The sequence below is a fragment of the Eptatretus burgeri genome, chromosome 4 (genome assembly GCF_056783735.1).
Source record: "Eptatretus burgeri isolate ZD-2024b chromosome 4, Ebu_testis_v1, whole genome shotgun sequence".
Classification (NCBI taxonomy): Eukaryota; Metazoa; Chordata; class Myxini; order Myxiniformes; family Myxinidae; genus Eptatretus; species Eptatretus burgeri.
This window is the reverse complement of record NC_140964.1, coordinates 90,225,939-90,251,291: the sequence shown is the minus strand read 5'-3', so window position 1 is coordinate 90,251,291 and position 25,353 is coordinate 90,225,939. Positions and strand designations below refer to the sequence as shown.

At 46.0% G+C, this 25,353-nt stretch overlaps 1 protein-coding gene across 8 annotated transcripts in view; it reads left to right on the top strand.

The window, feature by feature from the left end:
* Positions 1 to 25,353, top strand: part of MRM1 (mitochondrial rRNA methyltransferase 1) — a 43,761-nt gene that overhangs the window by 4,513 nt on the left and 13,895 nt on the right. For 4 of the 8 annotated variants that reach the window (XM_085879263.1, XM_085879264.1, XM_085879261.1 and 1 more), the window contains exons 2-3: positions 20,264 to 20,435; positions 20,835 to 20,933. The exons of 1 other annotated variant lie outside the window; for it this stretch is intronic. In XM_085879263.1, the coding sequence (XP_085735389.1) occupies positions 20,270 to 20,435; positions 20,835 to 20,933 (265 nt within the window). In that variant the 5' untranslated portion in view covers positions 20,264 to 20,269. The remainder of the gene's footprint in view (positions 1 to 20,263; positions 20,436 to 20,834; positions 20,934 to 25,353) is intronic. 3 more of the 8 variants (XM_085879268.1, XM_085879265.1, XM_085879266.1) reach the window with 1 other exon arrangement.

Here is a 25,353-nt window from a genome sequence, read left to right as displayed (position 1 = left end):
ATTTCTCGATTTCTTATGCGCATTTATAGATAAACACAATGGCCCAAGTTGTGATCGTTTTCATATTAGACAGTGTATAAATTTCGGGAACATCAGAGTGCTGGTATGCTCCGAACCAAGAAGTAAATTTTTTCTCTCTCTTCTCTTCTCTTTTTGTTTTTCCTTGCCACGACATTGCGAAAAGGTAAATACTGTTGCGGATTCGCGCCCGCCGGCGTGCTGACGGCCACGTAACTCGAATCGCGGCACGTCGCCCACCGGACGGACAATCCAGTCGTGACCCTCTCGGACTAACGCCGGGAACCAGTCACGGGTGGACCTTTCGGTCTCATCGCGATCGAGCCAATCAGCCCTCGCGTGGGATAGGGTTGCTCGCCAAATTCGACCTACCTAAGTACCCACGCGGAGTGGGAGAACCGGGCGATCGCACCTCGCCGCAGGTCGACTTCGGACACGGGCCACTTAAGCGACCCGTTCCGTACTATCGGGATAACCGAGCGGTGTTATCGTCGACCTCGACGGTTCGATTAATTATCGGGCGTATTCAGCCCACTACCAACCCTTTACGTGAAGCAAGATGAGGATTCAATGAAGGAAATGACGAAGCGAAGCGGGAAACAGTTCAACACAAAGCACATTTATTCGCGATGAACGGAAAGCACACATATACAATTCCACCAAAAGCACACAGAAAAGAAAAACACAATATTACACAAAAAGCAAATATAAAAGAGAAACACAATGCAGAGCTATCCGACTACCGAGCACACGGCAACACTTATACAATTTTACTTCACAGACGGCGCCGACAACACATACCCAAAACCAAGGAAAGAATACCCTCAAGGATGAGGCGGGCCTGAGGCCGAGACCGGGTCGGGCCTACCCGTCTGGTGATGAGACGCGGAGCGGCGATGGTGCCTCAACTCCGCGGGCCTCGCGGGCAGTGTCTGGTAGGGGGTGGGAAAGGGGCCCCCTTGGTCGCACTATCTCAGCGCGGGGGGAAACAGGAGGGGGTTGCTGATCCTCGGGGTATAGAGGATTTTTATTGCCCCGCAACGAGCGTCTCCACCTCGGCCAGGTCGCGCTGTCGGCCTCCCTGGGGTGCAGCTCCCTGCACGACGCGAGCACCCCCTCGTCTGCCCTCGCCGCCTCTCCACAGCTCCGTCCCCTCCGCTCCGACTCCAACGCACACGACGACCAGCTCCTTCTTGCCAACTCCACCGCCCGCGAAGTCTTAACTCTCTGTTCCCTCTCGACTCTACTACTCCTGGACTGACGAACACGGTCGCTTATATCAGCCCCGTGGCTTCGCCCTCTCATCTTTGACCCCCTCCCTTCGACCTTTCACCTCGCTCCCCATTGGCCCGAGAAAAAGTGGGCGTGAATGCTTTTTGATCCATAAATTTGCATATATCGATCGCCCTCCAACGCCCTGGGGGCGGGGCCACCCGCCCCTCGCTCACCGATTGGACGGCAAAAAGTGGGCGTGTGTCGTTTTTGATCCGTTTTTGAAGCACAAAATCCGTGATTTTGTACACGCTGTTCGGCGCGCGCCCTGCACGAGTCCAACACCGGTACCCCCAAGCGGCGCAAGAACGGTGGCGATGTGACGGTTGCGAGGTGTGACGTGAAGGTCGTGGCGGTTGTGGTGAAGCGGCGTTGTGGTTGGTGGTTGATGTTGTGGTTGGGGGTGGTAACAATGGCGGTTGGTCCAAATTAAAGATAGTAAAAGAAAAACGGCTATCCTAAAGAGTCGCAGCACGCATAAATGACGTATTCCCACTAGACAACGGGTTTGGGCCTAACTACACATGTACTTACCGAGATACCTCACCTAAGGGACCTGAATGGTGGTTTGCGAATTTGGTAACCACAACAATACATTGGCGCAAATTGAATAATTGGGTATTAAAAATAAATTGCGAATAATCGTAACTGCGAATAATATCGAACTTCCGGGTCACGCACGTACAGGTACGTGAGAGTGAAGAAACGGCCTGTGTGGTTTATTTATTTATTATTATTATTATTATTATTATTTTTTTTTTTACGGGAACGTACTAGTCTATCTATAATTCCAGCTGTGTGTGTGTGTGTGTGTGTGTGTGTGTGTGTGTGTGTGTGTGTGTGTGTGTGTGTGTGTGTGTGTGTGTGTGTGTGTGTGTGTGTGTGTGTGTGTGTGTGTGTGTGTGTGTGTGTGTGTGTGTGTGTGTGTGTGTGTGTGTGTGTGTGTGTGTGTGTGTGTTTCTGTGTGTCTGTGACCGCTGTTTCCCGACAACCACTGGTCCGATCTAATTGAAACTTGCCAGGTATATTGCTGGGGACCTGAGTATGTGCCTTTTCAAGATTTGATATTAATCGGACAAGTGATTCCCAAGTTATGGCCATTTATTTACCAACCAATGACAGGACACGTGCTGTGTAGGCGTGGCCGATGCGCCATTTAGTTACCAATCACAGGACACGTTACTGCGTGTGCGTGGCTGCGTAGGCCGGTGCACGGCCGGCCGACGATGACGTCACTTGCCATGCTGGTTACGATGGGGATCGATCGGTGCTTTAGTTAACGTGGGGTAGGAGTGCCAATGGGAAATTGCAGTGAATGTCATGGCAAGCAAAGACAGGGAGGTAAACTTGATTTTAATTAACTCTGTGTGTAAGTATCACAGCAGTTGTTACTTCAATGCAAGCGATAATTCGTGGAATGATGTGAACATTCCGTACGGGCACGCACTACTTTTGGATAGTGATGACTTGCTGTATTCTAATGATTTCTTATCCGCATTTATACATAAACACAATGCCCCAATCCAGTCGTCGTTTATGAGAGCGAAGGAATGGCCTGTGTGTTTGTTTGAAAGTTATTTTTATTTTATTTTATTTTTTTTGCATGTACGGCCACGCACATATGGGCACGCGAGAGCGAAGGAACGGCCTGTGTGGCTGTTGTTTCTGGCACTCGGTTTGAATTTTTTTTTTTTTGCATGTACGGACACGCACGTACGGCCACGCACGTACCGGCCATGCGAGAGCGAAGAAACGGCCTGTGTGGTTGTTTCTGGCAAGCAGTTTTAAAGTATATATATATATATATATATATATATATATATATATATATATATATATATATATATATATATATATATATATATATATATATATATATATATATATATATATATAAAAATTTTGCACGTACAGCCACGCACGTGAAAGCGAAGGAACGGCTTGTGTGGTTGTTGTTTCTGGCACGTGGTTTGAGTTTTTTTGCGGGGGGGGGGGTTTGCACGTACGGCCACACATCTACGGGCATGCACTAGTCTATCGAAAATTCCAGCAATTTCTGTGTGTCTGTGCGTCTGCGACCGCTGTTTCTCGACAGCCACTGGTCCGATCTAATTGAAACTTGCCAGGTATATTGCTGGGAACTTGAGTATGTGCCTTTTCATGTATTGAAGGATTTCACTTGTTTGTTATTAATTAAAAGACAAGATGAGTAAAAAAAAAAAAACCACAAATCAAGGTGAAAATACGAGGTAAAGTAGCGATCGACACACGAGAGATGCTTTCATGAGTACTTCCACCGACAAACTGAATGAACAAAGCGCGAAGATGCGGGTCAAACAGGCGGGGGAGACGCACATGAACAAACATGAACGCCACGTTGTGTTCGGTTTTTGAAAATGTGTTCGGTTTTTAGGGCAAAATTTTCTCAAAAATTGTTCGCATTCCAATTTGTTCAAACAATGGGGCGTTCGGATTCTGGGGGCACCACGGTACTCCGAACTGGTATATTCAGTTATATATATATATATATATATATACTGGTATATTCCGAACTGTTATATTTTTATTTCAGTAAAAAAAGAACTGGTGTGTATATATATATATATATATATATATATATATATATATATATATATATATATATATATATATATATATATATATATATATATATATATATATATTGTTACGTTTGAGGGGGGGGTATGCATTCAAAGGGTAATTAGGATGTTTAATTAGGTATGCCATGCTGTTCGAGTTTACCAGGATCTCGATGTAATAAGTAGCAATTCAGTGGTGATAAGTTGTCTAGTAAATGTTCATTTTTCAAGGGGGAAATGATAAATGTCACGTAATTAGATAGGGACACGGGATAGGGTAAGTGTGTCTGCGTAAACCCCTTTTGGTATTCTCTGGAGACTGGCCGTGACGTCACAGGACAGTGCAGCGGATGGCTCCGCCCCGTGATCATGATTGGCGGAAGGCGATGGCGGTGGACCAATAAACGGCTCGATTTGGAGTGACGAGGACGAAGGATAAAAAGGTTCTGTTCGGGGTCGAAAAGGAAGAGGAAGAAGATTACAACCAAAAGATCGTGGTTTTTTTTGGTGTGGAAGCTGTGGCGGCAGAGAGCGTCCTGGTTGTTGTGTGGAGTCGATCGTGCCTGGGAGCCTTGCCGAGCCTCGTGTCTCGCTTTGGTTGGCTCTGGGGTTCTGCTGACTCGGAGTGCGGGGTCGGGCGGCGGGCGGACCTGCCTCCCTCTCCTGCTCGCGGCTTGGCGTGGGAGCTGGTTCCCTGGCGGCTGTGGGCGGACTTGGGCCAGGACCAGGAGGTCGACAGCACCGTGGTTTCTCCTGCCCCCCCCTGGCGAGAGCAAGGCCGGCTCGTCTGGCGCCGATCCAGGGACAGTTGCGTCCACACCACGGTCCAGCCTGACCACCAGAGATAGCTACGTTGTGTGTGTGTGTGTGTGTGTGTGTGTGTGTGTGTGTGTGTGTGTGTGTGTGTGTGTGTGTGTGTGTGTGTGTGTGTGTGTGTGTGTGTGTGTGTGTGTGTGTGTGTGTGTGTGTGTGTGTGTGTGTGTGTGTGTTTGGCGCCTTAGAGGGATTGAGAACTGTATATTCATTGGAATTGTCTGTTTTTTTCCCCACGCCCGATCCCACACCATCCCGTCGAATCGCCCCGGACCCCTCTTCTTGCCGAGTCTTGTTATTTCTGGTAATTATAAAAAACAAATAAACATCGTCAACTCAGTGAAAAGTGACTCGTGCCACCTTCCTCGTCCCGTTTGCGGTAGAGCGATTAGAACCGCCATGTTTGGGTATAAATAAATAAATCGCCTCCATCGTTTCGGCTCATTCTACGTTGGCGGGACTGTTCAAGTCCCGTGGACGTCACTATATATATATATATATATATATATATATATATATATATATATATATATATATATATATATATATATATATATATATATATATATATATATATATATATATATATATATATATATATATATATATACACCCACTCGTTACCATCCGTCTGGCCGCACGTTCGCCTTAGGGCCCCCCTGCGGTCGCCTTTCGGGCACCTTGAGGCTACCTTGCGTCTGCCTTGAAAATTCTATGGCTGCCGCAGGGACGCCCTAAGGTCACCGTGCGACATCAAATCAAAGACCATACGGCACCCCCACGTTTTCGGTCTCCACAATTTCTAAATACGCCGTGCGGCTCCCCGAAAAATAAAAACATATGTGACTGCTACATTGTGTGACCGTGGAAATACTGCGGCCGCCCTATAATTTCTAGTGGCCGTAGATTTGGTAGACCCGACGGCCACCGGGCCAAATGTGACTTAGGCCTAACTAAGCTAAATCCTGCCCGCTAACTAGTGCTCCTATGCCCAAGCAGGGCTGTGTATTTGGAGCGAGGATTTTTTTTTCTTGCACCGCCAAGGTGGCGGTCGATAGCTTGCCCGTTCGTCCCTTCCGTCGGGCGATACGTGCAGCCTTGTTGTCGCCCTGCACATCACAAACAGTGCTCGCTTTCGAGGGATTCCCCACGCGAGCCAACGTGTGCAGCTCACCCGCAACTCGCGCTGGGAAATCCCCGGTGACGTCACTCGCCCAAGGAACCTGCACGGCTTGCTGTGCAGGCTCGCCCGAGCATGTCGTCCAGGGGGCTCGCTCCACGCGTTCCGCCAACGGAACACGCGGTGCGCAGCATGTGATGCCTCGCACATGCGCTCACATGGGTACCCCTGTTTGCCGAATTCGATCAACACTCGCCTACATTTTAACCATCTGCGCGATGGTCTCTTTCGAAACGCGGGACATTCCCGCACCGGAATCCTTCCATGTAGTTGCACGCGCGAGGGCCGTTCGCGAAATTCCGAACGGGCCTCGTACGCTCCGCGTGTACCTGTTCACAGCACTCATCCGCTCAACCTCTTTCGGCCCAACCGGACTCACCTCGTCGCGATCTGCTTCGAAAGAGTCTTTTCTCCCTCTGTTCCTTAAGGAGGCTATCCTGCTGCTTGCACCGGGTCATGAAACATTCCACCAGCTCGACCTCATTGTTGGTTCACGAAAAAAATAAGTGACCACGATATTCGTTATTGTTGTGTGTCTGTCTGTCTGTCTGTCCCGAGCATAGCTCCGTGGGTTTTGATCCGATCCTGATAAAGTTTTCGTGGGAGGTTTATATCATGATCTCGTTGTGTTTTCCTGAGAATGGGCATGGTGCGCCCATTATGGGCGGATCCACACCCAAAAAACATGTTTTTAGGGGGTCGCCGATTTCAATTTGCATCTTCTCCGAGGGGGTTTGTCGAATCTGGCAGGGGTTTCGGTATTTGGTGAGCCCAATGGCACCTGCATAGCCCCACGGAGCTCGATTTTTTTTTTTTATTTTTTTATTTTTTTTTTTAAATTTTTTAATTTTTATTTTTTAATTTTTAATTTTATTTTTTTATTTTTCCATTTTCATCCCAAGGTCAAAGTCACAAGGTCAGGAACTAAGAAAATTGCGAATTTTGACATAAAATCCATCTTCTCCGAGGGGTTTGTCAAATCTGGCAGGGGTTTTCGGTATTTGGTTAGCCCAATGGCACCTGCATAGTCCCACGGAGCTCGATTTTTTTTTTTTCTTCATTTTCGTCCCACGGTCAAGGTCACGAACTTAGAAAATTTCGAACTTTGACAAAAATCATACGACCGCCCAAACTTTGAGAGCTGGGATGACAATATTTTTTTATGCATAATCTTGAGGTCATTCCCCACCGAAAGTCTTGAAACCAGTTTGCTCTATCTCTAACACCATGCCCGTGGCGCCCCCTTCAAGTTTGTTTTTACGCCAATTTCATCAAAGTATGGATAATCCGCGGAGTGCGAAATGCCATATAGCCTATATGACGTTATATTGTTCCTGGAATGTTCCATAGGAAGTTTTGCACCAAAGGTCATAATCCTTGACTTTTGACCTTTAAAGTTCACAAAGGTCAAATTTTCAAAGTTGTGGGAATCGAACCGGGTTTTCGACCTTCTTCGACGAAGTAACTCCAATAAGCTATAGCATGTATCCTGTTTCCTTATTTTAATGTCCACAACATTGTTTTGTGACCTTTAAAGGTTATGCAAAGGTCAAATTTTTAAAGTTGTTGAACGAAACCGGGTTTTCGACATTTTGCAGCTAATAACCTGACACTCGTACCACATCATGTTGATCATTTTTATAACTTGGTCAAACGTTATCACATTGTCTCATCCTTGACTTCTGAAACAATCTACATCATCAAATACCGCTCGTGAACCATCGTCGTCTTCAGACTTGTCCCCCACTAACTAACTCTACGTGTGTGTTCTTTATCTTTGTTTCCCCGTATTTCGTTCACCTTTTCCTGTTCTACCTCCCGCGTCTCTGGTGTTCCCTCCTTTGTCTCCTGCGTCTCCCGTTGTGTCTCCGTGAATTTTTCCCTCGTCCCCTCAAGTTCATTCGTTTCTTCCTTTGTCACTCATTATCTGGGTCTCCGTCACCTCTTAATTTTTCCGTCGTTCTCTCGTGTCTCGTCCTACATGTCTCCCTATCAATTGTGGTGGCGTCTCTCGTCATCCCGACCTCACCAGTCTCCATCGTGGGCCCGACACAATTTGCACTCTCTCTGGTCGGTTTGGTCGTTCCGCCACGTGGTGCCGCCATTTTCTCGCCCACGATCCGCATTTTGCCACTCACTTCCTTCAAGTTCGCTCTCATTGCCTCTTGCCCCGCCTGGAGACTCAACCCCATGCTCTGCATCTCACCTCGCTGCGTTTGCATACCGCCCCGTGGCCTGCAGTGCCTGTGCATTCGCATTCATCCGTTGCGCATTTGATTTTATTTCGTTCTTCATGTCTTGCACATTTCGCGCGTTCGAGTCCATTTTGCGCTCCATGCTTTGCGTCTTCGTTTTTAAATCTTGCATCATTCGTATCAACTGTTCGATGCCCGATGGCTCGAGCGGAGCCGATCCGCAACGATCAGTCGCGGTTTCGCTGGGGACCGAGGGGGAAATTTGACGGAGGGGGCGCTCTTGCGCCGCCGCTCCTACCACACCCATTATGACCTCTGGGTCCGGTTGTGGGGGATGGTCAACCTGCATGGCGGTATCCTGTATTGTAGTTTCATCCTGGGCCATAGATTCCTTTAACGCTACATCTATACCCACCTGCTTCAGCCCATCTTGGCTTGCCATTTTGCGTGTTGGGGATAAAATTTAAAATGCTCATAGCTTGGGGGAACGGGAGGGGGGGGGGTGGGGATTTGCTCCCTACACCTCTGATCCGAATTTTGTGGTGGCGGAGGGGTTCGAAACCCGCACCTGACACCAATTTGTTGTGGGCTGGGTATCGGCGGCGAGCACGACCGCTAGATGGAGCAGTTGAGTCGGCTCCACCGAACACCCGGAATTCAGATCGTTACCCTTGGATAACTCCGAAGGTATGGGTCCCTTACAGGACCATCAATCGTAAATAATTCAACCACGTGGTACAGGGTTATTTGTCAAACTTCAAAATACCTAGAGGCCCACGTGGCGAGCTACCAAGGAATTCACACTCTCGACGGAGCTCGAACGGGACGAGCCGTTTCCGTGCTCGAACCGTGCGCAACCCGAGCGGATGGTTACCGAGGTCCCGTCGGTCCAAATGCACAATTACAGCAGCAACGGCCTTTTTAATCACCCAACACGCACCGTGCTAAACCAAACCAAATGAAAGGACAAGGACGAGCTGAAACATTCAACAATAGGGGTATTTATTTACAATAATCGGGGGAACGAGGGAAGCATGTAAGGGCAGAGTTATCACGACTAAGCATTGCAAGTCTGTACAAGGCAAAAGCACTTAAACAATTCCTACTTATAGACTGGTCCCACGGACACACACACACACACACACACACACACACACACACACACACACACACACACACACACACACACACACACACACACACACACACACACACACACACACACACACACACACACACACACACACACACACACACACACACACGAAACTGACCCAAATGGTCTTTATTCGGCTCTCCAGCAGCGGAGGATGGTTTGGCTGGGAGTCAGGACGGCTGGCTACCTGGCCGCGAGCGCGCGGCTGGACGTCCACCCCTTCCCGGAGCTCCGGTCGCCAAAAGACGGACCAGAGCAGCCAGACGCAGACCAGCGCCAGCGACGAGATGAGGCCAGACCAGCGTCGAGCAGACCAGACCAGTGTCGAGAGATGCGATCCGAGAACCAGACCAGCGCCAGCGCGATGGGACCAGACCAGCGTCGAGATGCGATGAGAGAACCAGACCTCGCGCTCGACTGACGGGGCGCAAAAATATTTGTTCTCCTTTCTTTCGTCGTCCTTCTCAGGCACGGTCCGCTTATGCGTGGCCTACTCTCATTGGGCGGACCGCGTGTCACGGCTCCTCCTTCTTGCAAAGGACCGCCCCGGCTCTGATCCGCTCGTCGTCCATTGGCCGCAAAATGACGCATTCACTCATTTGGCGCCAGGCCAGAACGAAACGCTTCATGAGTGCCTGAACAGCGCAGACAATTCCTCGAGCAGTGTTGTTGGCGTTGTCATAAGTGTAAAAATCCTATCTATAAAATAACATCGCAACGCATGAACACGTAATTCCCATTAGACACAGGGGATGAATTGTAATTGGAAACGCATACTTATCGAAATAACTAAGCTACGGGGATGGCTGTCTGTCTGTCTGTGTGCACAAGGCTTCCAAATTCGTAACAGTACTAGTACTTTGGCTCCGAATTTGGCAAATTGTCCAGAACTTGTTCCGATCGTGCATCTGTGCAGAGGAAGTTGGTGATACCTTTTTTTTTTTCTTTCTTTCTTTTTCGTGGTGATGCCCCTTCAACATTCAGGTATGTCTTATCCATCTGTCAAAAATAAAGAAGAAGAATCTATCTAACCCACTGTGTTTAATTCCAAATGGTTCTCAAGGTTAATTCTGAAGGGTTCTCAGGGGTAATTCAAATGGTTTTCATTCATTTGTAGGCTTTGCGTATTTCATATTAAACATTCCAAACTGAATCGCTTCCTTTGGACACAGGTGCAATTATTATGCCTCCGCTGATGAAGTCGCTGGAGGCATTACGTTTTTTGAGTTGTCCATACGTCCGTCCGTCCATGCGAATTTTCTCTATTTTTTCTGTCACCACTTATCCGATCGACAAAATTTTCACCATAGGTGCGACTACGCGTGTGGAATGTTTTAATGATGATTATGATGTCATAGGTCATGTGGTATGGCAGCCATTTTGGAAAAGAGGAAAAACGTTGGACCTTTATTTCCGAAACCGCTTCATGGAAAAAATTGAAACTTAGAATATGTCAAGTACTCCCCATGAGAAATAAGTGTGATTTTTATTTCTGATTATGCCATCCGTGTCATCATTATATGTCGAACGCTTTATCCGATCAGAATGAAATTTTTTGAGGGTCAGGGCTAAATTGTATTGGTAAAATTTTTTTTTGCTTATGTAATCGGTCACATGGTTTGGCAGATATATATATATATATATATATATATATATATATATATATATATATATATATATATATATATTGTTACGGAAATGGCCCTTATTGGACTACTAAATATAGGATTAGCTCAGATCCCCCATTAAATGCATGTTTTGCTAGGTTGTTTGGTAAAATGGACGTTACATGTGTGTTGGGAGGTGTTGGATGCATGTTTATTGTTCGTACAGTGGTGGTGTTCCGCGGGCTCCTCTTCTCCCTCCCCTCTCCGGATGATAGGCCCCGCCTAGTCGGCTGAGTGGGAGTGGCCTGGAGAAGGAGGTGGAGCTAAGGGGAGGAGTTTGTCAGCTTCGCGGAGGGAGGTGTGCTCGGGGTCGAAGCGAACGAAAGAGAAACTGTGGAGAAAAATAGTTCAGTGTGTGGAAACAGTCACTCTCGAGGCGTGCTCGTGTTTCGAAGCGAGCGAATGAAGGAGGGACAGTGTGGAATCTGCTGGGAGAGACGCTGAGCCTGAGTGCGCCGAGTCTGCATTTTTGGCAGTAAGAGAGGCTGCCTGCACGTCGAGTCGGCGATCGACTCTTACGAGGCGGTGATTCTGCCGTGAGAGAGACGGCGGTCGGCTTTGAGAGGCGAGCATAGAGAAGGAAAGAAAAGGTGATTCTGCAGAGAAAGAAACTGAGAGGACAGAGTTGAGAAGTCGGGCTTCGAGGCGGGAAGACAAGAGAGGAAACGACGGAGCCTCTGACGATCCTTGCTCACCTCACGGCTCGACACGTTTGCCGATCCACTTGCCGGAGCTCGGCACCTCGATTTGGGCCTTTTCTGGTGAACAGGCCAGGCCTGGATTTGTGTGCTGGACCTTGGGAGAGATCGGCTGAGGCCCATCGTTGATCTGGCGGTCTTGTGGGGTCAGAGTGTGCGGAGACCGCGTGTGGTGCCGAAAAGAAAGAGTACGGCGCCGCTATCTTGCCACGTGGCGCGTTCGAGCTCTGGGCTCGAATCCGTTGACATCCGCTTGTTGCGAGCGACATTCGTGCTTTTGACACTGTCCTCTCGTCCATGAGACATCACCAAGTACTCTGTCTTGCATGCATGCTGTCTGTCTGTCTGTCTGTCTGTCTGTCTGTCTGCACGTTGTTGAAGGCATATCTCGGTAGGGACCCCCTCGAAACCTGTAGTCCATAGTCCCTTAGTTAAGAACGGGTTAAAGATTGTTCATAAAAACATTGTCGTGAATGTTTTGCTTGTGTTGTGTTCCCCGATGTTCCCCAATAAATCTGGTTGATTCGTCTGAAGTTGCCGCTATGGATTAATTTGTGTTGCGTCGAACGATCCGTTCGATTGGCATATGAAACCAAAATGGTTACAGACTGGCAGAAAAGGCTTGGCATCTGACACAACCAGTCTGTAACCGGGGTTCTATTTGCCCAACTGGTAAGGTACAAGGATTACGTTGGTATCGCGATTGAAGACGTGTGACCCGAGGCCTGTGCTGAGCCGGCCGGCGTTATAAACCCCGGAGATGGCGGTTTGTGAGGGTGGCGCCAAGGATCGGGTGAGAATCCCGCCACCCTGGATCCGTAATAGTAAGTGTATATATATATATATATATATATATATATATATATATATATATATATATATATATATATATATATATATATATATATATATATATAAAAAAGTCTTCAACTTACGACCTCTGCGACATACGACTGATCGACTTTACGACCACGACCACGACCGCGATATGTACTGTATGTCTGGCCGCGACTGCTCCATGTCTGGCTGCGCGAGTGTTGCCCAGCTGGGCGTACGACAGTTTCCGCCCCAGCGCCCACCAGTGCTAGCATGTTAGCGTGGTCTCGGTATAGTGCAGTTTATCAGTATCCGTTTGTCTTACAAATTTTCCTTCAAACCCCCAAGATGTCTACCAAGAGGAAATTATCTTCTACTCCTCAACTGCCAAGAAGGAAAGAAAGGCCATTGATCTCGCCACAAAAATGCAGGTGATCAAACAGTACGAAGGAGGAAACAAAGTGAATGCGATCGCACGTGATCTTAAGTTATCACACTCTACTGAGTCGACAATTTTGAAAGATAAACAAAGGATTCGTGGAGCTGTGAAAGGTTCTGCACCCATGCGATCGACAGTTATAACAACGCAACGGACCGGGCCCATCCACGAAATGGAGAAATTGCTGCATGTTTGGATGGAAGATCAGATCCCAAAACGGACACCTTTAAGCCTTTTTACTGTGCAGACGAAGGCTAGAAGTCTATTTCAGACTTTGAAAGAGCACGCCAGAGAAGACTACAGTCAAGAAATTGTAGCAAGTACTGGCTGGTTCAAAAGATTGAAGAAGAGATTCCAAATTCATAATGTTTGAGTGACTGGAGAAGCAGCGAGTGCAGATGAGGAAGGAGCTCGTAAGGTTGAACGGATGGCACACGATGTTTTTCGTCCGTATCGTGAAATTTACGAGGATAAAAAGAAACAAACAATTCAGACAAAGCTCACAATGTTTACGAAAAAAAACAACTCCTCCAGCTACCCCAAGCACTGCCCCAGCTGATAACATCGACGATAACATCGACGATCCACAGCCAAGCACGAGTGACCAATTACATGTTTTGTATTTTTTTTAATTTAGTATGTTTTGTAACGACTAAATTGTTTTCGATTTTTTGTATGTTTTTGCAAATATTAAACCAATTGTACTGTGGTATGCAGTGTTTGACTTAAACCTGACGGACGTAAAAACGTTATTCAGTAATAATAAAATGGTTTTTATAACCATGGTTATAACAATAATGAACAAAAAAAATGTTAATAAAATATAACTTACAGATGATTATTATATCATTATACAGTATAATATACACACAGTAATTTTTGCATAGGCCTATACACTACAAATAAAGGTTGGCCAACTTACGACCAAATCGACTTACGACTGGTGGGTCGGAACCGATCGTGGTCATAAGTCGACGACTTACTGTATATATATATATATATATATATATATATTTATTTTTTTTTTTTCTTAACATAAAAATCTTCTCCGAAACAGCTGAACAGATTGAAGCAAACCTTTACAGGTATGATTGCCTATCCATGAGGAACAAAATGTTCTCCACCTATGACATCACAGGTCACATGGTTTGTCAGTATGAGTTATTGAAGAGTAAACCTTTTAAAAAATCTTCTTCAGAATGGCTTGACAGATCGAAGAGAAACCAAGGCGTTCATGAATTATAATTAATCGGTCACATGGTCTGACAGCTGTATTGGATTGAACAAAAATCTTTTAAAAAATTCTTTCTCTTGACCCCGCTGCATCAATCGATATGAAAGTTATCTTTTCTACCCCCATTAATCCACCCCAAACCCACCTCTTTCAAATTCCCTGCTTTCCTTCCTGAAAGTCCCTGTAGTGTCCCTTCTGTTTACCCTGTGTACCCCCACCCCATCCCTCTCCCTTCCACAGATCTCCTGATGTTTCTGTTGCCCACTGTTTTTTTTCCTTTCCTCTCCTGTCCTTCTTGTCTCCTGCTCCCATTGTTGTTCGTTTGACAAGGTACACAAAAAAATAAAATGAATTAAAATACAACCCGATACTTCGCTGATGGGTCAATAGAGTGGAGAGAGAGACAGTCAGACAGACAGATAGATATGTGTAGGGTGAGAAGGGGAGGCAGAGAGGATGAACGGGGGGGAGGCGGGGAGAGCGACACCTCACCAAACATTGCGACTCACTGCGGGAGGGAGGGTGCATGACACACACACCACACACCACACACCACACACCACACACCACACACCACACACCACACACCACACACCACACACCACACACCACACACCACACAACACACCACACAACACCAACACCACACACCACACACCACCACACAACACACACACACACAACACACACACACACAACACACACACACACAACACACACACACACAACACACATAACACACACAAACAACACACACACACAACACACCACACAACACACCACACACGCAACACCACACACACAACACCGCACACAACACCACACACACAACACACACGCACCACACCACACAACACACACACAACACACCACACAACACACCACACAACACACCACACACCACACAACACACCACACAACACACCACACAACACACCACACAACACACCACACAACACACCACACAACACACAACACACCACACACCACACAACACACCACACAACACACCACACAACACACCACACAACACACCACACAACACACCACACAACACACCACACAACACACCACACAACACACCACACAACACACCACACAACACACCACACAACACACCACACAACACACCACACAACACACCACACAACACACCACACAACACACCACACAACACACCACACAACACACCACACAACACACAACACAACACACAACACACCACCCCACACACCACACCACACACCACCCCACACACCACACACACCTCCCCACACACCACCCCACACACCACCCCACACACACCACACACCACCCCACACACCACCCACACACCACACAACACCACACCACACCACACAACACCACACCACACCACACACCACACCACACAACACACCACACAACACACCACACAACACACCACACAACACACCACACAACACAACACACCACACACCACACCACACCACACACCACACCACACCACACACACACCACACACAACACACACCACACACAACACACACAACACACACAACACACACAACACACACAACACACACAACACACATACACTGCCTTTTATTCATATAGATTTTGAATCTGGGTTTCAGGGATTTAAATCAAACTTGGTACAAGTATGTATATTGATTTAATAATGTGGGCGGAGGCATATCTGGTGACATCGTGCCGTCGAAGAGTGCCCTTTAAGTTAAATTTTATTTATTTTTAACCTCCGCCATCGAAGATGGATGGAGGTTACTCTTTTCACCCCTTTCTGTTTGTTTGCTTGTGAACAGTATTGCGGAAACACTTGACGGATTTCGACGAAACTTGGTGGGGGGGGGTTAGGTCTGGTCCAGGGATCATGCCATTAGATTTTGGACTTGGTCCAAAATCCAATATGGCCGCTATGGCAGCCAATTTGAAAAAATATTTGAATTTTTTTTTGCATTTCTACATGTTTTAAGTGATTTACAACCCCCCCTCCCCCCAAAAAAAAATTGTTAGAGAAAAAAATTTTTGCAACTTTTTTTTTCAACAAAATTTCGATTTCTTTTTTTTGCATTTCTCCATGTTTTAAGTGATTTCCAACAAAAAAACATGCCAACGTTATAATTGCGGCTGATTTTGGAACTTCAGATGGATACAGGCCCCCCTAACAAACAGACGCCAACGTTGTCAGACGGAACGAAAACCCGTCATTCTTGTTACAAAAACAGCTAAAATTGATGAAAAAGTGGCCGAAATTGAAACCAACACAGTAATTACGCTCACAATAGCAGATAAAACCGAAACCAACACGTTTATTCTACACGCAAGAATGGTCGTGACGGACACAAGAACGGTCAATCCCGAAATAGAACGGTGGGGAATGGAAGCAACATCGGTTATTTCCGTCGCGAAACGGCGGAGACCGAAGCGAAAGCGATTCATTCCGGTTACCATAACGTGGAAAACATGGTGGCTTGAAAAGTTCTTGAAGTTATGGTAAGTTAACTTTAACGTAGTCTGCCTTTAATATATCATGTCTGTTAATGAAAACCCGTTTGTGGTGCGGGATATTATACAAGCAGCGATAAATGTGCCCTCTTGAATTAATGTGTGGCTGACATTTTGTGAAATTCGTGCCCCCGTGCTGCAGCGATCAGTGATGATTGATCGTTTATATTTGCACTAGGTAAAATTTGATAGTAATAATAAATTGCAAATTCCAATAAAATAACAAAGTTAATATGAAGTAAAAACTGTAAAAAGATCCCAGACACGATCCCCTATGTTGAACTGGGCATACACAACTAGCGATCCTTTACTCGGGGGCTCGAAATACAGGCAAACCAAACATTATCAACACAACAAAATTCGGTTTAATAAATTGTTAAAACTACATCAGGTACTACCCACTATATATTATCTATATTACATTTATGTTCGAGGCACAAGCACTAAAAATTTACATACCGTAACAGGTTGTTCTACTGCATCCGCCATCTTGTTCGCACTACAGTAACCGGAATGAACTGCTTTTGTTTCGTTCTAGGACGTTTCGCGACGGTCACAACCAATCTTGCTTCCGTTCCCCACCAATCTATTTCGGGATTGACCGTTCTTGTTTCCGTCACGACCGTTCTTGTGTGTAGAATAAACGTGTTGGTTTCCATTATATCTGCTATTGCGACCATAATTACTGTGTTGGTTTCAATTTCAGCCACTTTTTCATCAATTTTAGCTGTTTTTGTAACAAGAATGACGTTTTCATTCCGTCTGTCAACGTTGGCGTCCGTTTGTTCGGGGGGCCTGGCTGGATATACCCATGTAAAATCAATTTCTGTCTCAAGGAATCTAGTTATGACGAATGAATTGAGTATGTAAAAGGGAAAGTTGCAAACTATAACTCTGTGAGCACTGTTGACGTCAAATTGAATGAATAGGATATCAGGTTCACTTGAGTGACCTAGCAGTATTGGCGGCGGAAGTTTTGCACTCTACCGAGTGCTCCCCCTCAAGTTAATACTGTGCCTGTCTGGCAGTCAAATAAAATTGAAAATGATTCCAAACAGGAAACGTACTGTTTTTCTGGACATCATAAAGGACACAAACAGCAGGCGTGAATAACTAATGTAACGTGCTAAATACGATGGTGTGAAAGATTGCATCAACAGCGGCAAACTTCTGTAATTTTTTTTCTTCTACAACCTTTAAAACTTTTATTTTATTTCAATTGAATTATACTGGAAGCACTTGCTCCCTATGGGAGCCGTCAAGGGGGTCATGTTATTATATTTATGCCTATTTTACTCCAAGGGGTCCCAGGATTACACACCTAAAAAATGGTTGCGATCGGTTCAGCCGTTTTTGCAGTACCTGGGAACAGACAGACGGACAGACAGTGAATTATAGTAAGAAGAAGTTACTTGAACACAGTATAACACATTGCCTTCTTGGCACTTTCAAAACCCTTCCGCTTAGCAGTACTTGGACAAATATTATGGCATTTTACGTCAACTTGACCAACCAAATTTGTCGCTTGCGCTCTCAGACAATATTTGGACTCGTAGGAAATGTAGATCATGCTCGGAAATGCAATAAGTAAGAGTTTAAAAGAGACTTCCCTTGTCCTTTTTCCCTAAGACTGCATTAGGTAAGGTGTTCTATGAACTCTCTAGTTCTGAATGGCTATGGTTGTTCTGAATTACTTCTCTTCCTTTACGCTTCAATACTTACAACTTAAAAAAAAAGTACTGTGATGAAAAATAGTGTTTTGTAAACTGCGCTGTTAGCCAAAGTTTGGCAAGTTCTGGCTGTGAATATTGCGGCTGTTGATCTGACCGCATTGATGACTATCCTACTTTGGGGAGATAAAAGAGCAGAATGGCCTATTTGTACTGTTCCGGCTGTGGAAATTCGCAGAGCACCATATAGGTCCTTAGTTCAGTTATGCCGAGAAGTCTGTGTTCAGTTAGATTTCCCCACCATTGTCTAATGGGTATTATTCGTGTGATTAGGGCTGTGATCTTTGAGTTAGCCGTTTTTCTTTTGCTATCGTTATTTTGGACCAACCGCTTCACAACAACCACCTCCACCACCAACATCACTCTCATCAACTGCTTCACAACAACCACCTCCACCACCATCGCTCTCATCAACCGCTTCACAACCACCACCACAGTCTTCACACAACCACCTTAATCACAAGCGCCCAACCACACCACCTTCATGACCACCACAAAACGCCAGCCACGCGACCATTACAACAACCACCTTAACCACCACCACGTTTCCACCTCAGCAGGGTTGCGAGAAGCCTGACATTAGTCGGGAGAGAACGGACGACGGCCTCACCCTCCCCCCCAACGAAAAGCATGTGCGGAAGAGACGCGGGGAGGCAACGCTTAAAACAAAAGAGCCGGGCCGATCTCTCTTGAAATTTTCCTCCCCCGCGCGTCGCAAAGGGAGGGGCGATGCGCCGTCGAGATAAAAGGGCACGCGGAACGAGAGGTCTGTGGAAGTCGGTGGAAGTCTGGAGGGGTCGAGGATCTGCGCAGAAGTCTGGAGCTTGCAGTCGGTGGGGAAGCTGAGGAGAGCGGAGGAGACGGGAACTGAAGGCACAGCCCAGCCTGCTGTGCTGCGCAGAGCTGCGCGTTCGTGTACGGGACGTGGAGAGGTTGCCAGCCAGCAGCGAACGGTCCGAGGTGATCGGGCTTCGGGACAGTCCGAGCAGCGCGAGGGACGGACGGGCTCTTAAAGAGAGCATCAACTCGGAAAGAGCATAAGGCCCGTTCGTTCCTCTGAGGCGTTGCCGGCTGGGCCCGAATCACCGGGCCGTCAGACGAGGCCTGGGCCGGACCGCGGTTACGACAGCGGCCGAAGGGACGGGACGTTGCGGGTCGCCCCAGCGAGGTGAAGGTAACCAGCGTGGCCTCGCGGAGCCTTTACGGTCTACACGGTTCGGTGTTATGAAGACCCCAAGGGGTCCCGTCTACCCCTTATCTGTCCTGGGGTTTTTCCTTGCTTTTCTTTGTATGAACGTTGTGGCGCGAAGTCCATCAAGTAGAATTGTATAAGTAACTGTGCATAATAGATAGACGGTATTAGCTCTTTCTTTTGCATTACTTTTGCTTGATTGATACATGACTGCATGCGTGTTTTGCATACCTGCATGACTGCATCATTGCTTATGTGTTGTTCGTAAATAAATGTGCTTGTTTAAATGTACCCCGTTCGTTGCGTCTTTTCCTTAATTGAGCTGCCATCTTGCACTCGGAATATAGTTGGTTTTTAAATAGCCGGTAAAGTGATCGGGTCCAACGGGACTGCGCGATAATACCCCGCTCGGTTATCCCAAAAGGAAGCGAGCTGCTGAAGCGGCTCGTTTCCAAGCGGTCCCGTTGAGGTACAATCTCTCGGTAATCTGCCCGCGCGATTAATTAGGTATATAGACAATTCGGCGATTGACTCTGAAGCGCGGGTAGAGTATGGACAAGGTTGTGGTGTGCTTAAAAACACACCCGTGGCTGGTTTTCGGTGTTGATCCGGAAAGCCGCGACTGGATTGTCCGTTCGGTGGGCGAAGCGGCCGCTATTGGTTAGACGCGGTCGTTCGCATGCCGGCGGGCGGAGAATCCGTAACAATACCTTCTGTGTTGAATTGGTGATTATCTCTGTCACTGTAGATTCATATGGCACTTCACGAGTTTGGCTGGTTGATCCTCCGGACGCAGATCTTTGTGAAATTGAAGTCACAAACCCTTTCTGTCGGATGTGCACGATGGTGCCCTACTATAGGTGGCATGCGGTTTGAGTCTGATTCTCGGTACCAGGGGCGTAATACCACTGCTTGGTCAGGTCAGCAAATGCATTTTGAATCTATTGTTTGGAAACAGGCTACATGGTTATGGAATGATATAATGATATCTGCATACTGATAATCCCATTGCATACTGACAAACATTCAAGATGTTCTCACTTTGAAACATCTCGTACATTTGCTGACTTCCAGTGATGATTCAATGAAATATTTCTGCTGCAAATACTTAGATTTTTGGGGTGGTGGTGGTGGTGGGGATATAACATTTTGGAAAGTCCCTCCATGTGAAATAATGTACTATAGTGATAATTGTTGTTGTTTTCGTCATACAGTGTCACTTCGGTAATTAACTTTAGTGATTATTCAAGATGGTGGATTTGATAATTGATAAACATCTCCTTTTAAAAATCTTATTCTATTTTTGTACATTGTCTCAGGCTCATGGAGGAACTGCAACAAAATCATGCAGACAAATTCATACACGAGAAAACGCTGGACTTTACTTCAGACAAACACAGCTGCTGAGCTGTTGGGAGGTGACGTAACTTCCTGGGAGACTAGTTATTGATTACAACATATTGATGGCGTAACGTTTTTCGACATTTCGCAGGGTATTTAAGGAGGGATATCCTTCTCACAATGGATGCGAACCAATGGGGTTTGTCCATGCTCTATCCTGTAAAAAAAAAAATCAAACTGCTGACCTCCCAGACTCTGGGGGAACATTCTAACCATTGTACCACCCAGTCGGATGCTTTGATGAAGGGTTAACGCCTGAAACATCAGCTTCTTGCTTCCCACAGTGGTTCACATATCTCGATCAACTTCCGTTGATTTCATCCATTGTTTCACCTGCCCGCTGATTGTGATCGATACCAGCCTTCAACAGCAGGACTCGTTCTTCATTCTACTTGCAGCTGAAATGGATCTGCAAGCAGTTCCTGAAATACGTGCTGCTTCCAAAACTTGAACAAACTAGAACGGGCACTCGGTAGAGCGCATACCTTCGCCGCCGCAACTTTTTTCCGGGCACATTTGAAAAACGTCCATGACGTCACAACCGTTAGTCTGATTGGCGTCAAATTTGGTGTGTAACCTCCTTGAAGTCAGTCCAACAAAATGGAATGAAAAACACTGAAAAATTAAAAAGTTGAAAAATGACGTCATCTTTTGACGTCATTTTGACGCACTTCCGGGGACGTCACGTCCAATCGGGGACTACCATTCTGAAAGCTCGTAGTTCACTGAACGTTTTAACGTTGGTTTCATGTCAATAGCTCTATTAGATCTGAAGCTATGCCTACAAGTATATTTTGACCTTGAGTGTGACCTTGACTCCAGAGTTAATTGGCAAAACCTGTACATCAATAAACAGATATTTTGGTACTGATCCTAATGCCTGGATTTGGGAGACTTTGCTTTATAAATTATAGAGATATTTGAATGTAAAATATCAGGACATTTTAGCCACAATTGAAAAACGTCATGTTCAAACGTCAATGACGTCATAACGGTCAGTCCGATCGAAGTCAAATTTGGTATGTGACGTCCTTAAGGTAAGTCCTACAAAACGGTATGATCAAAACTGATGAGATCAAAAATTGAAAATTTACGTCATCTTGTGACGTCATTTAGACGCACTTCCGATGACGTTACGTCAAATCCGACACTACATATCTGAAAGGTATCTCGTCATGGAACAATATGGTGGTGGTTGCATGTCGATAGCTGTATTATGAAGGAAGTTATGCTCAAAAGAGTGTTTTTGACCTTTTCATGACCTTGACCTATGACCCGATCGCTCCCAAAATCTAATCAAATCGTCCTTGGATACTCACGAATCATCCCACCAAATTTCATGCAATTCGGTTTAATACTTTCTGAGTTATGCGAATAACAAACAAACACACATATTCACAAATAAATAAATATACAGCGACCAAAACATAACCTTTCGCAGAATGCGAAGGTAATTAATTCTCACGTTTAGTGATTGAGAATGTGATCTATAAGCAAAGAACCGTCCATTTTGGAATGGCACAATGTCGTTGCTCTATTATGGCATACTTGAAGGTTGCGACAGCCCAAAGCTTGCACTCAGACCACCATGCCCAAAAGGTCAGTAACCACAACCTGAGTCACGGGGCTGACTGCGGCGTTAATTCTGAGTGGTTGGAGTAAACAAGACTCATGCCACAATGATGGTAATAGAAAAATAATTCTTTGTAAACAATTTAAACACTCTACCCAAATTATCTTCAACCTACCCTTAACTAAGCAAATGCACAAAATCAACTATTCACCAAATCGGTCAACGCAATCTCCTAAATCCTAAAACCAGGGCAACAGTGACAGAGTATGGGCATGTTCATAGATGATTATCTACTTTAGGGTTCAATAACAGCAGAGGCAACTGCAACTAAGTCAAATGTAAAGCAAAGGACCAAGTGGTGACAGAAATACACATGAAAAGTTGTCTGCTGAATTGTGATAAGAAATGGTGCTCTATTTGGTGTCTTCCTGTTTTTGGATTGATGATGTCAGTCACAGATAAAGGAGCCTTAATACTGTCAGGTTCCCCACAGTAGTGTCACCAGGGATGAACGGCTTGCCAAAAGCATGCAAATCTTGGAGAAAAGGCACTCTAAGTGGCTGGTTATGCCAAACACTGAGCCTCGTTTTGAAGGGAGAATCCGTCTGAACACAACAGCAATGCGATCCCAGTGAATCGACCAGTATCTCCTCTTCTTGATCTGTTCTCTCTATCTGTCGATGTTGCCTGTCTCCTCTCCATTCACTTTTATGGGTGTGTTCCAGGTGCAACTCCTGCCTCTCAAAGGCCAAGCGTACAGCAGCTCCTTGCCTCAAAGGCCCCCCACATGCTAACAGTAGCTTCCACTTCCTTGGAAATCTTTCCTTGATAATGACTGCTGCTGACCTCTATCGCTGTGTTGAGTTGCGTTCCATGCTTGGTCATAGCTTGTACTCATTTTTACTATGAGTATGTAGCTGAAATTTCTCCACTCTTTTATTGGTGAACATTAATAATGAGTCATCACACACCAACTCAACCAGAAAAGGGGCATTTTATTGTGCAACGCTCTCAGACTAATTCACCTGACGATTTTTAGGCACGCTGAATTTAGAAATGCTGGTCATTCTTTCAACCTGTGATCTGGCAAAGGTCAGCCAAAAGTTTAAAAAAAATTGGCCTTGACCAGAAAAATCACCCTGGACTTGAATTATGTGCTACCGTCATGTGTAGCACGTCGTTCGACTCGTAATGAATAGTGCTTTTGAAAAAAAAAACCCACCAGAAGCCCCGAAGTCACATTTGAAAAGTTTGCCAGAAAGTAAGTGGTGAGTTTCATTTGAACTTCAGCTCAACCCTTTACCCTGTAGGAGGTGCAGGTCATAAAATGTTGGTATTGTTGGAAGAACCTTTGGGACAAGTCTTCCAAATTTTGTAAAACACTTGGTTTCAAGTTGTACCACTGGTCATTAGCCCCATCTTGAAATTTGAATTTTTGCTCTTTTTACCAAATTTAGGCCAAATAACTTGTGTTCTCCAAAAAATCATTCAAATATGTTTTTGGATAGATTTTAATGAGATATACAAGAAATCCTTTTATGAGATTTGGTCGGGTTGTCTGCGACAAAACCGTCTCCCCCACCAGGTTGAATTATTTTTTAATTTTTTTGGTGAGGAGGGTGGTTGGATATAGGCACTCCACAGGATTAAAAACAAAACCTGTCAAAGGGTGGAGGAGCTCCTCTTTTTTTTTGGGGGGGGGGGGTGTCTGTCAAGGGACATTGGATACAATTGACCAGAGTTGCAGGCACAGGCTTGAAGGCAGAGCTGAGCTGTTCAGGGAGCTCCTTGTGAGCCAACTGCCATCCATTTTGAGTAGCAACTGTGTCTGCAGATGTCATCCTGCAGTTGGGCCACGCTTTTTTTTTTGGAGGTTGGTGGCAGGATTTGCACTCCGGCCACCGTAAAACCCTTCACTCTGCAAAACTCTCAAAAAATGCAAAGAAAACTGAAAACGCACTCTGTGTGAGTACCTCCTGTGCAGCTGCCCTATGCAGGGCAGCTCACCGTTTGACTGGATTTGGGCAAAGCCTTCAGGATCCCCACTCTTTGATGGTGGGAGGAAAAACGTGGGCCTTTGTGGGCTGGATTGTGGTAGTGTGTGTCAGGGTGGTGCTGAAGTGTCATCCAACAGATGGAAGGCTCCTTGTGCTAACATGTGGCGGTCCCTTCGGGTGGGTGCCTGGAATATCCTATCACAAAGAGAGGTTGATCATCTGAGCTCCAGCATTTGAACGTCTGTATGGCAGCACACTGAGGGTTGGAGACCGGAGAGTGGCAAGATCATGGCGGATGGTTACACCTACTCTTGGTCTGATCGCTCTGATGGTTACCATGCCCAAGGAGTTGCCGTAGCTTTGTCCAATAAGCTGACTCCAATGATAATTGAGGTAACACCGATCAATGAGCGTATTATGAGACAGGATTCGTCACGCCTTGGGTGTTGTTTCCCTGGTCTCTGAAAATGCTCCGAATGAGGCAAGTGATCTCTCCGTGAAGGACGCATTCTATGGCACACTCGAGTCTGGTTGATCAGTACCCCAGGAGAGGTACTCTTCTTGCCTTGGGAGATTTCAATGCATCGACTGCAACTGATAGGGACGATTACTTGATGTGTTGGTCCCCATGAGTCTGGAACTGTGAACCAGAATAGCACAAAGTTCCTTGACTTTGCAAGAAGTCGTGGACTTAGGGTGGCTGGTTCATGGTTTCATCACCTCCAGGCTCATCACTGGACTTGGTATTCCAACGCTGGTGGTGTTGCAAAGCAGATTGACTCTGTGCTCGTTGATTGTCACTGGAGGATGATCCAGAACTGCAGGGTCCACCGGAGTGCTCAGTTCTTCAACACCGACCACAGTCTT